Below are 17,959 nucleotides of genomic sequence, written 5' to 3'. Positions count from 1 at the left end.
GAGTGCCTAATTGCCTTTAAGTTTTCTGGTTCTATCCTCTTTTTGGAAAATAACAACAATTTGGTTGATAAAAAGTTGGTTTGGAAAGAGTGCAATCCACTTCTAGCTGTTCCTGAAAGCCTAGAGATCCATAGATGTCCGGAGAGAAGAAAACCTCCCTTACAAATACACAGGAGTGCTCATAATCTTAATGATTTGTCTGATTTAAGATGTTTTGTCTATTGCAGAAAATTTAAAAAGGGTGATTAGGGTTCATGGAAATACCAAGGAAGACTTACAGCCTATGGCTTCATTTCATATGGCACGTTATTACGAGACCTACTGCTTCAAAGCAAAGATAGAGCTGCTGCAGGCATTGGATTCACAAGGGAAATGCAGGCTGCAGTTATTTCTTTTGAAGATTGTATAATGCTAAGATGTATGTTGCATGGGTCCCTGCCAAAAGGATTTACAAGCCCAGTTTGGCCATCAGTACAAAAGTTCCTCGGTCTGAGGTTCTTACACTTGAGAAGTAACAGGAGATTTAGCTGAGGAAGTAATTATTATTAATATTACTATATTTTGTTAAAATTTTTAGAATATTGAGAAATGGTGAGCTACAGCTGTTTCTTCAATGCAAAATGAAGATCTCCGGGAATTACTATCTTTGAATTTACAATCTTTACAATTACTATATTTCTAGAAACAAAATCTCCATTAACTTGGAAGTAAAATGTATTTTTTACTTTTCTTTAATGGATACATACTTTATTTGACAGGAATTATTTTCCCAAAAGGTGTATTAAAGAAATAGATTGAACATAAAGGAGAGGTTACACAGCCTTATTTTCAGTTACATGTAAACTTTTTTTGCCCTTATTCATGCCTGTGAGTTCAGAGATCTTAATTCACAAGGTACTTGGCTACATTCCTAGCCTTAGCCAGACTAATGGTTTTGCTACCTTTACTAGATAATTCATGTGCTTCAAGTTGAGTGCATGAATAGATAACTGGCTGAAAGAAAAGGATTATCTCAACCTTTGTATAACAGTTCAGTAGTATTTGTAAGAGCAAAGTCTGTTTGCCCAAATGAGTTTTGTGTGTGCAAGCTCAATAGTTTCTGCATCCAGGACTTATAGCCTGAAAAGTGCTTGTGTAGCCATTAAGTCCATAAAAATCCAAATGTATGAAAGTGTTTATGTACTCTCAGAAGTTGTAGTTAACCAAACAAATGATTTTGTATTTTTTCTGCTCATATACATATTTAATCAGGAGAATAATTTTTCTATTTTTGTTAATGCCTCATTTGTTGAAACAGATTCCAACCTATTTTCTGCTGAAATTGTTTTCCAAGAAAAGCCTTGTAGCCACGATCCTGCCTGCAGAACTCACAATGCAAATCCCTTATCCAAGCCACAAAAGCACACGAAGCACACGGAGCAGGGACCCTCAGGAGTGGCTGAAAAAGCCTGAATCAGCAAACAAAATAGAACAAAATGGAAAACTGAAGAGTTCTGTGGTAAATTCTAGCCTGAACTGAAAAACAACAAATCTGTGACTGGCAGAGACAGAGGAAACTGAGATAGAGATTGGACATGTAGAAATAATGGTTCATGCTTCTAAAGAATGTAATTTATTTTGCAACTGGGACAGAAGAATATCAACAGACAGCAAGTATTGGGAATGGTATGTGGTACTTCGGGATGAAGGGAAAGTGCTGAAAGGAAAAATGTTGACTAGCAAATTAGTGGAAAGTGCAAAGGAAGCACATGAGAAATGTGGTCAAAGAGGTGAAAAACAATGCAGGGAGAGGTAACAGAAACATTCTGAAAGCCTCGTGGTTCAACTGGAAGCTTCTACTATGCTGGAACATCACAGAGGCTTTAAAAAAATAAACAGCAGGAAAACTTCTGAACCAGAAATGAAGCTATGAAAAGACAGAAGAGTGCTTATTACCAGGGTAATACCAGAACAGAAAAAGAGCTTGGCACTGCAGTTCTAAGAAGTTGTGAACAGGCTTAGCTTCCCCACTTTAAAAAAGGAACAGGGGAACCTGAACATTTTGCCCATTTTTGTGTTAAGAACAGAAATCGAAAGCACAGGCTGTAACTATCATGTTGAAAAATACAGAGCCAGCAAAGGATGACAGCAAAAAGCTTAAAGAAATGGGAAGGAAGTAAATTAATATCTGGGAAGAAGTGATTGTGCCTAAAGAATGAGAATGTGGAGTCAATGAGTGGATGCCTACGATAAAGATCCCACGCACTGGAGAGGTATTCTTGCTTTTTCCTGGGGAAAGTCTTCTACTTTCTACTTTCCTGGGGAAAGTGATACTACACAGGGTGAAAGATGCTGTGACTGTAGACTTTGGGGGGAAAAAAAGCTGGATTTGAACTCAAGAAATTCTGTAGAGACTAGCTGTTCATGTTGCAGATAACCATGGAAGGATCATTCTCCATGAAAGGCATCTTCTTTTGCCATTGCTTTAATTGTCCTTCCATAGTTAGCATGAAGAGACTTGTGTCATGGGGCACACTTGAGATCTGCAAAGTCCCAGTTAGAAATATCAGAAACAGGGATTGAAGTGAGGATAAGTAATGGCACAATGGAACAGTTCAGCCAGGAGGCTAGCCTGAATTGTTGATCTGCTGCTGTTTGGCATTGGCATGGGCTGACTACAGAAGCAATATTCAGGCTTCAGTATAGATTATATAGATTGCCAAGGCATAAAGGGACAGGGTACTTGAGTTATTGTGTGATGGCTCTGAAAAGCTGGGAAGACAGGCAAATGTCCTGGCAAAGGTAGGTCAAGCTCAGCTCAAAATGAATTAGCTGAAATCCATCCTCCTTGTAACACAGATGTCATGTTGATGCAACATCCTGATAATTTGGAGAGGCCACATCTTTCCCAGCAAAACTATGAAGAAGTGTGAGATAGGGTGTATATTCATAGCATAAGTAGTCATGGCATAGAGAAATAGGAATTAACACAAACTCAATCACAATCTCGTGTTAATGTACAGCTGTTAGAACTGGAGACATCCCAAAGTGGTAGAGAGGAAAGTAGATGCTTTCTTAAGATGGATACTGGGCATATGGTGATAAAACTTAAGTCGTTGCGAAATTGTGCCGAAAAATCCTCAAGCAGCAATCTGTCACCACTGGTTCATGGGGGAGTTCATGAGGTGCGTACTGCAAGTTAACGTTTCTCAGCCAGTTTTAGATCATACCCATCTGATAGCAACCCATCTCATGGTGTGTATGCACTTACATGTAATTTTATTCATGCACCAGTGTGAACACATGGTCAGCTTCTCATTAAAAGAAGCCTTCACTGGTTATATTTTATATTAAAAATATAAATTCAACGTTAATTCAGACAGAGATCAGTCCCCACCAGTCCTTTCCACGGTTGTTCTGCAGCGCTGTGGGTGCAGATGGGTGTTGTGTCAGTGTGTGCATATGGCATCCCCAGCAGCCCATAGATTCACCCAGCCCTCCAGTGCAGTGTGTGAGGGAGAACATGTACACGTGCACATATGCACTGAAGTGGGGGACGTGGCAGGGGGGCACGGAGCAGAGGGGAAGACACACGCGGAGACTGCTCTGCAGGGAGCAGGCATGGTGGCCACCATAGCTTGGCCCCTTGCCCACCTCTACCTGCTCTCCACAGACTGAGGGGAGCCAGGGTGGACATCAGACTGGAGGTGGTCGCTTCTGCCCCTTATCCCACTATGCAAAAACTCCAGCTGGAAGTATCCTCAAGCGTGAGAGCAGATGCTTTAAATGCCAGCATATCTGCGATCATCCAAATAATGTGATAAATGAGGTAGAGGAAGCAAAATTCTCCAAGGAAATCTGTAAGATGATGCTTTAACAGGGGGCAAGGCATGATTGACCTGGAGACCAGTGTGCCATTAAAAGCAAAAGTAGCAAATGGCAGAGAAGTGGAAATAGTTTATACTTTGTGCACTAGTGGCAGGATGGGTGAATGAGTGTTCACAATAGTAATGAATCAGATCTTGAGGGTAATGTCCCTTTAAGAAAGTGACCTCATCTCTAATGTAAACTGCCTATAGAGGTATACGATCATTTTCACTGGCTGTAAAAATTTATACTCAACATATTTGTCATCCCATAAAACCCCGAAAGCATCATGGAATGGAAATGTGCTTGTGTCTCATGTTAGGTGTGCACCCTGTACTTCAGTCTTCCAGTGCCTAAAGTAAAATAGGTCAGTTTTGGAAAACCAGCTATATCATGTTAGCTGAGTGTGTGATAACTTAGGCTTATCCCCCAAAACAATCAGCAGAGATTTTAAAACAGGGTTAAATATGCCTAAGTTGTACTTCAATCCTTTTAGCTGGATGGATTTTAAAATTTTCTTATTGCTCAAGTAACTTTCAGAGTACACCACAGGAGGTGTTAAATGTCTCAAATATATTTAATTGATCACATTTTTTAATCCAACTTGCAATGGGTATTGAACCAGTGATTCCTGTCATAACTAAGGTGGATGTCATCAACTGGAGATAAACTGAAGATTCTATCTCAGCTATGTTACTTGTATTCACTTACTGAAGTTCTCTTACTGGCAAACCAGTAATAACCCCTTCTCAGCCTCCCAGACTGCCTTGAATGTAAATTAACTATAGATATTTGCTGAATGGGGAGTAGGTGACTAGCCAAAGGTGCGTGCTAAAGCAAGGAATGTTATTTTGGGCTTTTTGTTGTAAGAGGAGAGTGGCCCATGTTTGATAAAGCACAATTCTAACCACACAGTTTGCACTACAGAGAGTAAATAACCCTGTCCTGACTCGTTTTTATCACTGCCCATCAGAAATCAGTTCCACTGAAACTACACTAAGTTTTTAGGCAGGAAATTCCAACCGTTTGCTGTAAAGGAAACTTATTTTTTTTTCCATGTCTAGGAAAATGTACTTTAAACTTATAAAACAATATAAAACTGCTATATAGCAGTTAATTTTTTCCTGAAGCCAGCACTTGCTACATCATGTCTGTTCCCAGTGCTGTCAATCATTATCCAGTCAGCATAGTGTTCGGAAGGTGGAGCTGTCAGGCAGAAGGAATAAAAGGTAAGAAAAGGAAGGCTTCTGCTTTCTTTCTGATGCCAAGGGTAAGTGAGATTATGTCAAACCTTTAAACAGAGTCCCCTTTCTCTGCCCCACCCCCTGCCTGTATATAACACATGCTGCATTTAGCAATACCTGCTTTTACCCAGCCGGTGGTGGGGTGTGTGTGTGCCTGCTTCTCACCCTTGCTATGGATGCTCTTGCTGACAGCCCCCTTGGATGGCTCTGCGTGGGCATCACTGCGCTTTTTGGGGTGACTGTGCTCTGCACAGCCAAGAGGAGCCCAGTGGGTAAAGAAAATATACTGGTCTGGAGCCTCCTGCCTGTCTTGCTGGGGCTGCTGTGCGTGGCCATGCTGGGCACTGGTGTGGGGCTGGTGGTGTTCTGTACCTCGTGCCTCGTCTCCTCCATGTACCTGAGTAGCACGGTGCTGCTGCCCGTGGGTGACAAAGCTGTGCTTATTACAGGTAGGGTGCTGCAGGCGTGCTTCGGGAAGCAAAAACTGGCTTTTCTCAGAAGTGGTCTGGAAAACTTTGAGTCCTCGGGTTAGGTATCTATGAAATGCATGCTCGTAAGGTTTCCTTTTATTGTTTGGGGTTTTTTTTTTTTTGCTTATTTTATTTGCTTTGACTGAGATGGGTTACTTTTTAGGTAAATAAGTGTTCTGAAATTAAATAGAAAAGCATTTTAATAGATACCATTATTTTTTTTAGTGTCTCATTTAATCGTAGCTTTTTAGACGTAGTTGTGAAATTAACCAGTGCAAAAAGCAGAAGAATGCTTATGGTTCTCTAGTTTTTTAAGAGAGACATTAACTTCTGGGAGCCCTCAGAACACGATATTTATACATTACTTGTGTTTACTTGAATTTATTGTACTGATTATGGATGTTTGGTTATCTTTTGGTATGCGCATTTAGACAGTGCATGCTGTGTCTATCCTGCATGTATTTCCAGACAGTGCTTTGGTGACATCTCTTTGAAATGATGTATGAAATCATTCGACACCGAGTAATTTCTTTCATTAGCAGGGAAAGTTCAGAGCTAATTGACTGAGTCTCTGTTAACACTCTGATCTACTCCAGCCTCGCTTTTGTTTTGCAAGGATGGCATTTTTGTGGCTTTATGGCTTTTCTCCCGCTTCTTCTAAAACTTTAGATGTTGTTTATTTGCGTTAATCAAGCCTTTAAACTGGAGTGCTTGCCAACTGCTTCTTGTATTGTTAACTTGCTCTTTTTTTTTTTGTTTGTTTTATTTTCTATTTTTCTCCTCTTGAAAGCTGAGTTATGTCACTTTAGTTTATATAGCTATTTCTTGCAGAATATCATTTTGTTTTATAGGGACGCCTGAAAATAACTTAGATTTGCCTAGCAAGCATTAATACGGGGGTTAAATACAAAAGTTAAGAGAGAACAAGGTAAGTTCTCCCCTCACAGCTGGGTTTCTCTGTGGAGGTGCATCAGATGAAGATGGATATTGGGCAGGGGGGCGCCCTCTTTTCCCACCGTTGCAGACGCAGGGGTTGTGCTTGTACTTGCGCATCTCCTTGCTTTTTGTTGGACTGCAGTTCTTCGGGGAAAAGAACTCTCTGAGCTTACCTGCTGTAAAGAATATGAATTAGAGCAATGTAGGGAAGTGAAGAATAGTTGGGGATATTCCAGCAAGTGATTGTGCTTTCTCTGTACCCGTGCTGTAACTGTCCTGAGGAAATGCAAGTTTGGACACCTCTGACAGCTGACACGTCTGAGGAGGCTCTTCTTGGTCTTTCTTTGAATCCAGACTGGTATGCAATCAATCAAACCCTCCATCCACTGGAACGGAAGTTTCGCTCAACACATTTCTTGGTTAAATTGTTTTGATTTTAGTACTTTTCTCCGTACCGAATACAGGATGTTTTGCAGGTGTAAGGTGCCTTTAAATCAATTTTTGATGTCAGTTTCTCCAATTTAAAAAAGACCCGAGGCAGGCACTTCATGGGAAATGGTGATTCTATTTATTTATTTATACTGCCACCACCACCCCTTTCAGCCCTGCAGGGTTGAGGAATGCTGCTGTGCTCTGGGCAGCTACCACATATCACTTGTGAGATGGCTGCCAAAGGATGAAGTAATAATCTCTGTGCTTATCTCCCTGGGTTTTGTCAGATATTGTTCTGGCCTTCTTTAGGTGTCCCTTGTACAGGTGCTGCTCTGTGTCATTTATTTAAGCTGACAGTTCACCAGAGTACCATGGGAAGGGAAAACTGTGTCCAGTTTTCAAAGTGCTTTTTCACATGAATAACTGCGGGCATCTGAGCGGTCTTAAAGCCTGCTTTAAGTCACTGGTGAAACATTTGTATTGATCCTCTTCCTGGGAGTGAGCACTTCAGTGTCCTTAAACAGAAGCTTCTGGGCATGCAAACACTTTAGTGTAGTTTGGTAGATCCAATATCCAGTTTCTGTAAAAAAATTAGATTGCCATGAAGTAGTAGGAATTGTGAAATTCTTTCCTCGGTTATTCTGTGTGCAGTGGGATGAGTTTCTCCAGTTAACTTGGTTTTCTCATTCCTTATGTGGGACTTGGCATTTCTGATGCTTAGTGTGAGTCTATGATAAGCACTCAGTAATGATTCAGTTACAGTCAGTAGTGACTGCCTTTCCTATAATAAATCTTTTGATCATTCACAAGTTTTGGTTTTGACATGCAAGTGCGGAGGAGGGAATTCTCTCTTCCCTATAGAGGATTAACAACTGTTTGAATTTTATGAGTTGAAGGGTAATGTTTCTCTGGATGTCAATAACAGGTCTGAAATTTAAGTCAGGCTTGTTTTGATAAAAGCTGGGGACAAACCTGATGGCAGGCCCAGATAAACACTGCTTTTTATTTCCTTCTTGGGGTTGCTACACCCATCCCTAGTTGGGAAGTGGCAGAGTGATCAACAAATTAAAGCTGTGTTGTAAAACTTAAGTAATATCTGTATCTGTGGCTGTGTACTTGCTGGAAAGGATGAAAGGGGAAGGATTTGATCCAGAAATAGGGTTTTTCACTAAAAGAACAAAAAGGAAAGACACCCCACCCCCAAACCCAGAAATCTGACATGTCTTTGGGGTATTTGCAGGCCTCTTCATGTCTCTTTAGGGAATTCCAAGAATGCAGGCTTTTTCTTCTCTTTTGGGTGAGGGCTGCAAGAAGCTAAGTGTGATATATGTGGTGGTCTGGTACATGTTCAACAAACTGCAGACTTAAAAAAATGCTGAAAAGCATTTTTTTTCTTTAAAGAATCAAGAAGAGCACAAGAAATTCTTTTCAACATCTTGCACTGACTAATCCAGGCATTTGGTTTGTATTTCTTTTACCTGAAATTAATTATTTTCACCTTTCGGGACTGAAGCCTCAGCTAAAAGACAGAAATTAAGATCTAGCATGATTATGATGAGTCTCTTTGGCAGTCAGATTCTATTGACTGTGGATTTTGAGTGCAGGAGCAGGCCTGTGAATCACTAAGATAATATCTGCCTTCGTGTGTCAAAGTCAGATTAACCCTGATAGGTTTATGGTAGGGTTAAGTAGGGAGTATCACAGCTCTTTCACAAACGCGGAAATAGTAAAAAACCTGGTAGGAGTCCCAGCCATGTGGGTTTGGAAGCTGAGCATTGATGTTATAAATTGTTATTCCAGGAGATAGCCAAGTACTGGGATCACTCCATGATCTCAGTGCACATCAGCATCCAGGAGCTTGCTTTGCCACAGTTGGAGTGGAAGGTGCAGCGCAGTATCATGGTACATGCTGATGTGTCTCTGCTTTACAGGGTGAAAACTGCATTAGTTTCTTAAACTCCTCACTTCCCTCCTGACATTGTCTTTTGCAAACCTCCTGCAGCACTGACCCTATAAACTCCTTCCCTCTCTCTAGCAGAGCCCTGCGTTGCCTCATTTGGGGTCTTGGTGGGCAGATGGTGACATGTTTCCTCCCTTGCTAAGAAGTTTCTCTGTAGGTGAGAAGAATGGAAATCGGAATTAAAAAAGACACCAGGAGAGAAAGCACCTCCTTAAGATAGCAAAATACTGTGACAAAGGGAGAGACTTGTGAATGAACTGAATTATTTGTTAAATATTTCTCATTACCTGGTGGGAGGAATTGCATAATTGTGATCTCAACGATCATTGTTGTGCATTTGCTCTAACAGTAATTCCTGCTTTTGGTAGTTCAGTGCTTTTTATAGGCACAGTTTGGGAATAACTTTGGATAGACAGGAAAAGAGAAATTCTGATTAGTGTTAGCATGAATTAAATAGTGGGTGCTGTTTGGCTTAGCCTAAAAATGACATTCTGGAGCTTTCTTGGGGTTTGAAAGCATTAAACTCCTTTGCAGATAAAGAAACAGTTGCTTAGCTTTGGCTTGGTTGCAGCCTGTGACAAAAAAACGTTCACCAGAAGGATCTGGACTGTCGATGTTTGAATAGAATAATGTTACTTTGAATTAAGAAATAGAACACAACAACTTAAATTCCAAAGCCCAATAATTGCTTTGTCCATCTGAGATTTCAAATTAAAGTATGTGTGTTTTGGGTTTTTTTCCCCCCTAGACACTTATATTACCCAGCATCAGCCTGAATAGTTGTATAAACCCAATCTATGGTTTTATTCCCTCTGCGTGCATGAAGTAAGTCTCAGAATCTGTCACGATAGAGCACGGAGTGATGCCGTCAGCCCTAAGCGAAGACCACATGGTCTACCAAGCTTTGTGGAACATGCAAAGGTCCAGCTCTCCAAAACTTCCTATCTGAACTTTTCTTCCTACTGTCTTATGTATTTAGTGACTTTATTTCATCATCCTTTTGGTTATGTTTGCATGTATTTCCATTACACATTACATTTGCATGTGTGTGCCTTTAATGATGGTTTAAGACAGACCTACTTTTCAAGTCTTTTTGATGCTTTCAGGAAGCGACACTGGGATTGGACATGCACTGGCTAAATACCTGGACAGCTTAGGCTTTGTTGTGTTTGCTGGGGTTTTGAATAAGGATGGACCTGGAGCTAAGGAACTGAGACGGGCCTGTTCTCAGAGACTTTCTCTCCTGCAGCTGGATGTAACCAATGCCAAACAAGTCAAGGAAGCCTTTCTAAAAGTCTCAGAGAAGGTGCAAAATACAGGTAACAGCTTATTTTTCCCATTATAACAAGAGTACTAATGTAGCTGCTTATGAGGTGCATCTCTTAACTTTTGGGTGCATCATGGCTTGTGTGTGTAGGTCATCTCAATGCCACCATCTGTGAGCAGTCCAGAGTATTTATATCAATGACTCCTGGTTTCTGAGCCACATGAAAAATGGCAATATCTGTTCATGGAGTGAGTACTGTGTGTCTGTAGCTGCAGATCATCACTGTTTTCTTAAGTTCAACCTTTGTGGAGTTGATTTCATGCTGTTAGCAGCCTTGTGCTTTTTCTTCTTCGCAGGACTCTGGGGAGTTGTGAACAATGCAGGCATCCTGGGCTTCCCTGCTGACGGTGAGCTGCTCCCCGTGAGCACGTACAGGATGTGCATGGAGGTGAATTTCTTTGGGGCTGTAGAAGTGTCCAAGACCTTCTTATCGTTACTCCGGAAATCCCGGGGGAGGCTGGTTAACATGTCCAGCATGGCAGGTGAGCTGAACTAAAGCACCGAAGAAAGTGCTGGTGAAACAGGAAAAATGCCTAACTTCCTCGGCAAAAGTGTCACGGAAGGTGTTGGTTGGTCGGTCTTGCTTGTCAATACACCAAGGGAATTAATATCTATGTAACAGGTGCAGGTTTTTCTTTTGGTTGGGAGACTATTTCCAGAAATCAACCCTTAAAGAATCAGTTAAAGCAGCTAAAAATATGCTGTTATATGAAGGACGCTAAAATTCAGATCTTGTGTTACAGATGCTGTGAGTGATAGCTATGTGAGCTTCCAGAAAGATGGGTGGTAAATCACAGATGTTCCTATAATATGTTCCAGCAGAAGTCTGTGACCACCTCTGTATGTCATTGAACCACACGGCTTTATTCCATTTGGGCTGGTTACATGTAAAGTTTCACCCTTTTCATAATACTTTGGTTTAAAATCGGAGCATAAATATCTTTTGGGTAAGATCGTGACATTTGTAACAGTCTCTAATAAATGTTAGATATTTCACTTTCATCTCTTCACCCTCGAAAGGCTTAATTACTATAGTGAGGGTGAGAAAGCTCAATGATGAATCAGCTGCTGCAGAAAAACATTTAATTCTTCAAAACAGAGTTTTAATTTTTGCTGCATCTGATCATTCTCTCCTGAGTCCACAGTCCTAGAGCATGGTCTGCTAATAACCTGGGACTTGAAGAGCGTGTGTGTTTATATTTCTCTAAAAATATTTTCAATATTTTCTTAAAAATTACTTTAGCCTAACCTATTAGGAAGATGGTATTTTTTCATTAATGAAATAACTTTTTAAAAATTAATAACATGTGATCTGATTTCCAGTTTTGTCCCATAAATTGGGCTTGCTATATATATATATATCTGCTTTTATAACATGACTTTCTATTCTAGGAGAACAGCTGAGATTAAGATGTAGGAACCGAAGTAATACAGTATCTGGTAGCCAACAGCTGAGGAGCAAGAATGCTCCTTTGAAATGAGACCTGCTAGAAGCAGGATGTCATGATGCTGGAAAGTATTTTGGTTGAAGACCTCTTAAGGATTTATCGTATCATCTGCTTCCCAAATATTCCTTAGCCCTCTCTGCTTGGACCCTTACTTCTGCACAGTTACTGTCCACCCAAGTCCTGCTGTGCTGCTGGGGTGACTTGTGAAGGTGTTACCTTGTTTTCATGGCTTATGTTGAGGATGTAGCTGCAGGCTAGTTCTGACAGTGTAGTCTTCTGTTCTCATTTTATAATCCCAAGTGTGTTTTATATCTGCATGCCTGTGCTTATGGCTTGTTGCTGATGCTTAAACACATCAGCACTGAACTATCAGAAGGACTTTTTTGATGCTTCTCTGCCCACCAGCCTTTGCAAGCACAGACCTGTTTTCTCTGAGTACACAAGTGAAGCTTGCACTTACGGTGTTTTGGGGCAGGGGTCTTGATTCCTGGCATGAATGCCTGAGCTGATTTGCAGGTTAAATGGAGAGCTTCCCTGTGCTGAATGATTTGCCTTTACAGGAGTTGATAATGACCCTGCTTAAACTATAGCTGTTTACACAGATGTTCTTGCTCAGGGGCTGGTTTGGGTAAATAACTTTCCCTTAATGCCAGGTCTGAGGGTCCTTTGGTAAAACATTAACAGAGAAGTTAGTGAGGTCTCGTTGTGCTGGATCTATTCCTGTGCAGAGCTAATTTAACTGAATTTGAGGTTAGCCTGACCTCAGAGGGAAAAAGTATGTGATTCAGTTGGCTCAAACCAATTGAAACGCAAACTTATTCAGATGCATACAGAAGAATAATTAACATACAATTGGCCTGACTTCTTCAAAGATAAGAAGCTCCCATGATACTTTGGTTGTTGCAGTAGAATAAACAGCACCAGTGGCTCACCTGAAAATTCCCCTTTTTAAATTTGAAAAGAAAATTAAAGATTTTCTTTTAAAAGAAGATTCAAATACATTGAGATAAATATGTAATGTTTGAAACAGAGGCTGTGCGGGAGGATGTGCCCAACTGCTTCCTTAAGGAGAAGGGCTGCCCATTCTGTTCCCTCCTCCTTGCTGTGCCAACACAGCCTGTGGTGGCTGTGATGGCCCCTAAATCTGGCAGTGATACTGTGTGCGGTGATAATACCACCCTGGTGGAGAAAGTGAAGAAGGGGAAGATGCTCAAATTAAAGCATTTTGGGATTTTTCTAAAGCTGAAGAAGTGACAGTCTACCAGTTTTTGGAACAGAGGAAATATCCGTATTTGGAAGGCTCTATTTTCTGGAAGATTTGGGTTTGTAAAAATACAGATTTATTTTAAAATCACCTAAAATACTGGCTGTTTTCTGTCTTTTCCATCTGAACGAATGCTGCTGGGATTGAAGAAGATGGGATATAGCTATAGGCAGGGCATCTGCTTCTATGATGGGTCCTGGGGACTCCTGTTGTCCCAAGGGGTGTGATTCCAACCACAGACGTTTGCCCCACTGTTGGCTCTAGTCTTTCTGAAACTAGCTGGAAAGAATTTACAAGTTGGCTTTATAAAGCTAGAATTGAAATTACTTACCCTGTTGTAACTGTGTTTTATAATAAGAGCTTGAAATTCATGCTATAGTGACAACAAGAACAGCAGCATTAAACTATTCCTCCACTATTTATATGAACTAAAACATCATCTGTTTCTGAAACCAACAATCATAATTTTCAGCAGTTGTTACACTTTGATGCAATAAGGTTTGTTTCTGCCACACAAGGTGTCTTGTCAGGTGTTAGTGAGCATAACTGCTATAAGCAACTGTTAATTTACAACTTTCACTTTTTTTTAACCTCTAGAAAGAAATCAGTCCCTTACTGACTTGTCTTTAACCTCAGTGAGAGATGAATAATTTTGGTTGTGCTATAATCTTCCTTCTAAATCATGAAAATAAAGGCTGGGAAGAGCTACCGTTGAGCTTTATTATGTTTATATTGCTCCTGCAGGAGGCATTCCACTACCAAGGTATGCTGCATACGGTGCATCAAAAGCAGCACTGGCCATGTTTTCTGGAGTAATGAGGCAAGAGCTTTCCAAATGGGGAATTAAAGTTGCTGCAATTCATCCGTCAGGCTTCCGAACAGGTTGGTATTTGACATTTCGGGTAGTTCTTTCTGCCTCGCTTCTTTCCCTGTGGTCCAGCATCCCCAAACAGAGCCCTGAGTGATTCTCAGCACTTGGACATTTTTCTCCCATTCTTTATGTTGTTTATGGAAATGAAGACCTGCATTTTTTATGAGATGTTCCCTCCAGTTCTGCATCTGCCTGCCTCTGACTTGCAAGTGCGGCCGTTCTCCTGAGCAGAGCTTTCCTTGCTGTGAGACAGGGCAGCGTTCACGCAATTGGTGTCTTCTTGTTGCTGTAGCTTTGTTGAAGTTAACAAACCAAGCATCATGGTGTGTTGGGGTTGAGTGTTATCCCTTGCTTGTCCTGCATGAGGGCTTCAGGGCTCACTCTCAGTCCTACCTTTCTTCATACAAGAGCTCTTTGTTGAACAGCTCAGTCTTTCATTGAAGTGTCCACAGCAATACCTGTTATCCTGCCTGCTTGCTGTCAATATTACTCTGGTATTTCCCCTCCACTCGATCTCTCTGCTGTGCTCCTGCTGCTTTCTGTTCCAAACCCTTCTCCTTCCACTACTCTGAGCAGTTTCTGCAGTGCGCATCTGGGTTACAGACTAATCTCCTGCTGCACCTGAGAGCAAGATGGGTGTCATACAGGTCCCTGCTCTATGGACACGCCTGGCAGCTACCTGAGGACATCATATCCCACTGCTGTCTCCTCAGCAAGTCCTGGTGACTTCACGGAGACTTTAATTCTTAAGCTGATGAAAAGCAAAATGGTCTTTGTCATAAATCCCTGCTCCGCTGAATGCCTCCTCTCCTGGGCAAAGGCTCTGCGGGGCACTGGGCTCTGGCAGTGCCTGAGTGGTCAGTGGTACCTGCCTGAGGTTTTACCTGCAGTGCCCTGTTTTCAGACTTCTGGATGAAAAATTAATGCATCAAAACAAGCCCTGGCATTTCAGATTTAAGTGTTTATTTAAAGAGATTTAAGTGTTTATTTAAAGGTTTTATTTATTTGCAATGCTTAATGACCGATAGATAGGCAATAAATGCACCGGAAAAGCCATTGCTTTTGTTCCTACGTGATGCAGATGGGGGGGAGGGAAATGAATAACTTTTAAAGAAAACTGGCCTAATACAAGCTTTTTTCTTAATGAAGCTAGTTATTGAAATACCAGTGTCACTTGTAAAAGACGAGCTTAGCACTTGGCCAACACAAATGAATTCTGTTCACCTTAGTTTGCCTGTCTTTCCTCAATCACTCACATGTGTTAATAAATACTGATTAGAAATACCCACAAAATGAATAAGGGCAGAATAGGGGGGAGGAAAAAATGCTGACATGGCTGTGAGAGCCTTTTTAGATGGAGCTGTTAACCAAATAGTACATGAACCCCATGCTTTTTTTAGTAGTCTGTGCTTCATGCTTTTCTTTCTCCTCGAGGTAAAAGCACTCACAGCTAACTGGCACCTTTCTCTGCTCTGCACTGACCCAGTTTAGAGCAACTGTGAATCAGGATCATGGTGGAGAACAACTTACTGACTATTTATTATAGATGATTTTGTTTAATTCAGCCCCAAACCCACTTGCTGTACTGTGATGTTGCTGCTGCAGGTATACAAGGTACATCCGACATGTGGGATAAGCAAGAAAAGGAGCTGATAGAGAACCTCCCAGAAGACACGAGGCACGCGTATGGCGATGAGTACCTCCTGGGGCTGAAGAGCTACCTGCTGCATATGCCTGCGTACTGTGACGCCAACCTCTCCCCTGTGCTGAATGCTGTCCTGCATGCATTGCTGGCCAAGAGACCACATGGCTTGTACACGCCTGGCAAAGGGGCTTACCTCCCCCTCTGCATCTTCTGCTGCTTTCCTCTCTGGTTCTATGACTTTTTCATTAGTAAGATGATGAGTTCTCAGCCTGTCCCAAGGGCGCTGAGAACATCAGAAGCAGAAAGCAAGAATCACTAAGGTATCCATTAGCATTTGTCTTACTTGATGAGATAACTGGGGAAAACTCTATTTTAAGACACTGCTATTTATTGTACTGTCTTTGTTAAATTGCATCTACACTTCCTTACAAACAGAAGTAAATCTTTGTGTTAAGAGTAATGTTCAGGAAAAGCAGTGGATAAACAGAAATAGAAAGCTATTCCCAGATGGGGCATTTTTGGAGGAGTTTGAGTGTTTTCCTGATGTTTTTGTATCCTGCCTTCTGTGTAAGGTATCTCATGAGGTTATATAGTTCCTATCTGTTTCAAAAGGCACCACCATCACACAGACAGATGTATAACCTATTTTTTTAAAACAAAACAATCCTTGAAAATCAACAACCTTCTTAAACGTCATAAGGAGTTACACACATTTCTATCACTGAAGAGATACAGAAATGTCTAATGCAAATCCTTCTCACTGCAGCTTTGGCCTAATATATTGTGGGCTTTTTTTTTGTTCTGCTGCTGTTGAACCTGAGCGATTATTGACCTTTTCTCCACCAAGTTTTGTGAAGTGTAGTTGTGATGTTTATCATGTATCCTCTTTGCTAGCCTAAGCAACATATATTAGTTGGGAGGAAAATGAACAAAGACAGGTCAAGACTTTCATGAAGAAGAAATCAACCTCCTTCCTACAGTATTAGAAAAAGTAATGACAAGTGTATCAGCTGCTAATTTGATATGACTATCTTGGTTATTCTGAGCCTTGCCTGTATATGCCTGTGCTTATTTAATTATTAGTAAACTCTGATCTCACATCTGCTTTTTGTACAATTCCTTGCTTGGCTCTGGGCTTATGAAGAACTCATGGTTTTGCCCATTACTCCTGACACCTTCCTGTGTTGCCATCTGCTTTGGGGAGAGTTTGTGCTCACTCCTCTAAGATGAGTCAGTTTTCACGTTGGCTTTACTGGAATCCAGTGTCCATCTCCTGATGGATTTTGATAGTTCCCTTTCCCTAAATCCATTGTAGGAGCATTAGGTGCCCTCCCTGCTGCTGGTTGTCCCTATGCCTTATACCATAAAGCCAATGCCAAGAGGTTGGGCAGATGACCTATATTTTCCCTACCCCACTCGCATTTTTCATTGCCTGTCACATCCTCTGGCTTTGAAAGGCTGTGATATTTTGAAAGCAAGCCTCATCCCACCCCCTTCTTTCCCTGGCTTGGCCATCTGTCCTGTGCCTTGCTTTGGCAAGATATATTTCTTTTCTGATGGTGAAAAAGTAAAAGTTGTTACATTCTGGGCTTTAAATGTAGATGATAGACTTTTTTTCCCCTTCCTTTCTGAGCAAATTCCAGTCTTCTGTCATAATCCTCCTCATGTGATGTACTCTTGCAGTCAACTGAACAAAATCGCAATTTAATTTGCATCTGTAGTATTTCTTCCATCTCCTTCTTGCATCTTTTACATCAGTGCAGGACTCCTGTTGGTGCACAGAGGATGCTCAGCAGACTTGGCCCACCATTTTAATTTGTGACTCAGTGTGGAAATCATCCTGTCCTGTACATTTTGTTATGATTACTGCTTTTGCTACTGAACCTTATCTCCTTGCGGGTTCATATCAGTCTCCTGATTACAGACCTTTGTTTTCCTTTGAAAAACTGTGACCAAATGTTTTTTCACTCAAAATCTGGGGCGATGTCTATCTCTGCCCACTTCTTCCTTTATTTTCCAAACTTTATTTGTCAGCAAAAATGCATAATAAAATATCATTTAGTAACCGGATTGTTGTGACTTCTGTCTTATCTTATCCTTTGTGTTTTGTGCTCCCTTCCTGGGCTGCCCTTTGTTCCCTTAGTAGGGGCCTTCTGCAGGGGAAAGGGGCAGGATGACATTCGGTGCCTTGTTTTGGGCAGGGCATGATCCCAAATGCCTCAAAGGCAGCTTGTGAGCTGAAAGGTAAGGCAAGTGCAATGGGATGCAGAGCTAGAGCTGGCAACCTCTGAATTTTGGCTACCTTCAGGGCAAGGGAACTTGCTGCCAGTCAGCCTTTCTCCATCCCCATCTTGGATAGATGTGGTTGTTTTTCATTTCACACACAATTTAGGTGTAAGTTAGGTGGGCTGGAATTTTGCCCTGAGGTACGTTTTATATTATACAACCAAAATTCCTCTTAACAGCCAGTTGGCTGTTTTCAATAGCAATCTTTGTAACAATCTTTAATTCATAGA

General features: G+C 41.2%; 1 protein-coding gene across 2 annotated transcripts; it reads left to right on the top strand.

Moving 5' to 3' along the window:
- The first annotated feature begins 5,230 nt into the window (after positions 1 to 5,230).
- Positions 5,231 to 16,539, top strand: HSD17B2 (hydroxysteroid 17-beta dehydrogenase 2). 2 transcript variants are annotated; one of them, XM_030470925.1, is made up of 5 exons: positions 5,231 to 5,539; positions 9,995 to 10,207; positions 10,512 to 10,697; positions 13,672 to 13,809; positions 15,404 to 16,539. In XM_030470925.1, the coding sequence occupies exons 1-5, from the start codon at positions 5,263 to 5,265 to the stop codon at positions 15,760 to 15,762; spliced, it is 1,173 nt and encodes a 390-aa protein (XP_030326785.1). In that variant the 5' UTR covers positions 5,231 to 5,262; the 3' UTR covers positions 15,763 to 16,539. The 2 variants fall into 2 exon arrangements, with proteins under 2 accessions (XP_030326785.1, XP_030326787.1); XM_030470927.1 differs by lacking the exon at positions 9,995 to 10,207.
- The last annotated feature ends 1,420 nt before the right edge of the window (positions 16,540 to 17,959 follow it).

This window comes from Strigops habroptila, chromosome Z (genome assembly GCF_004027225.2).
Source record: "Strigops habroptila isolate Jane chromosome Z, bStrHab1.2.pri, whole genome shotgun sequence".
In the NCBI taxonomy this organism is placed as follows: domain Eukaryota; kingdom Metazoa; phylum Chordata; class Aves; order Psittaciformes; family Psittacidae; genus Strigops; species Strigops habroptila.
This window is presented reverse-complemented; position numbering and strand designations above follow the sequence as displayed.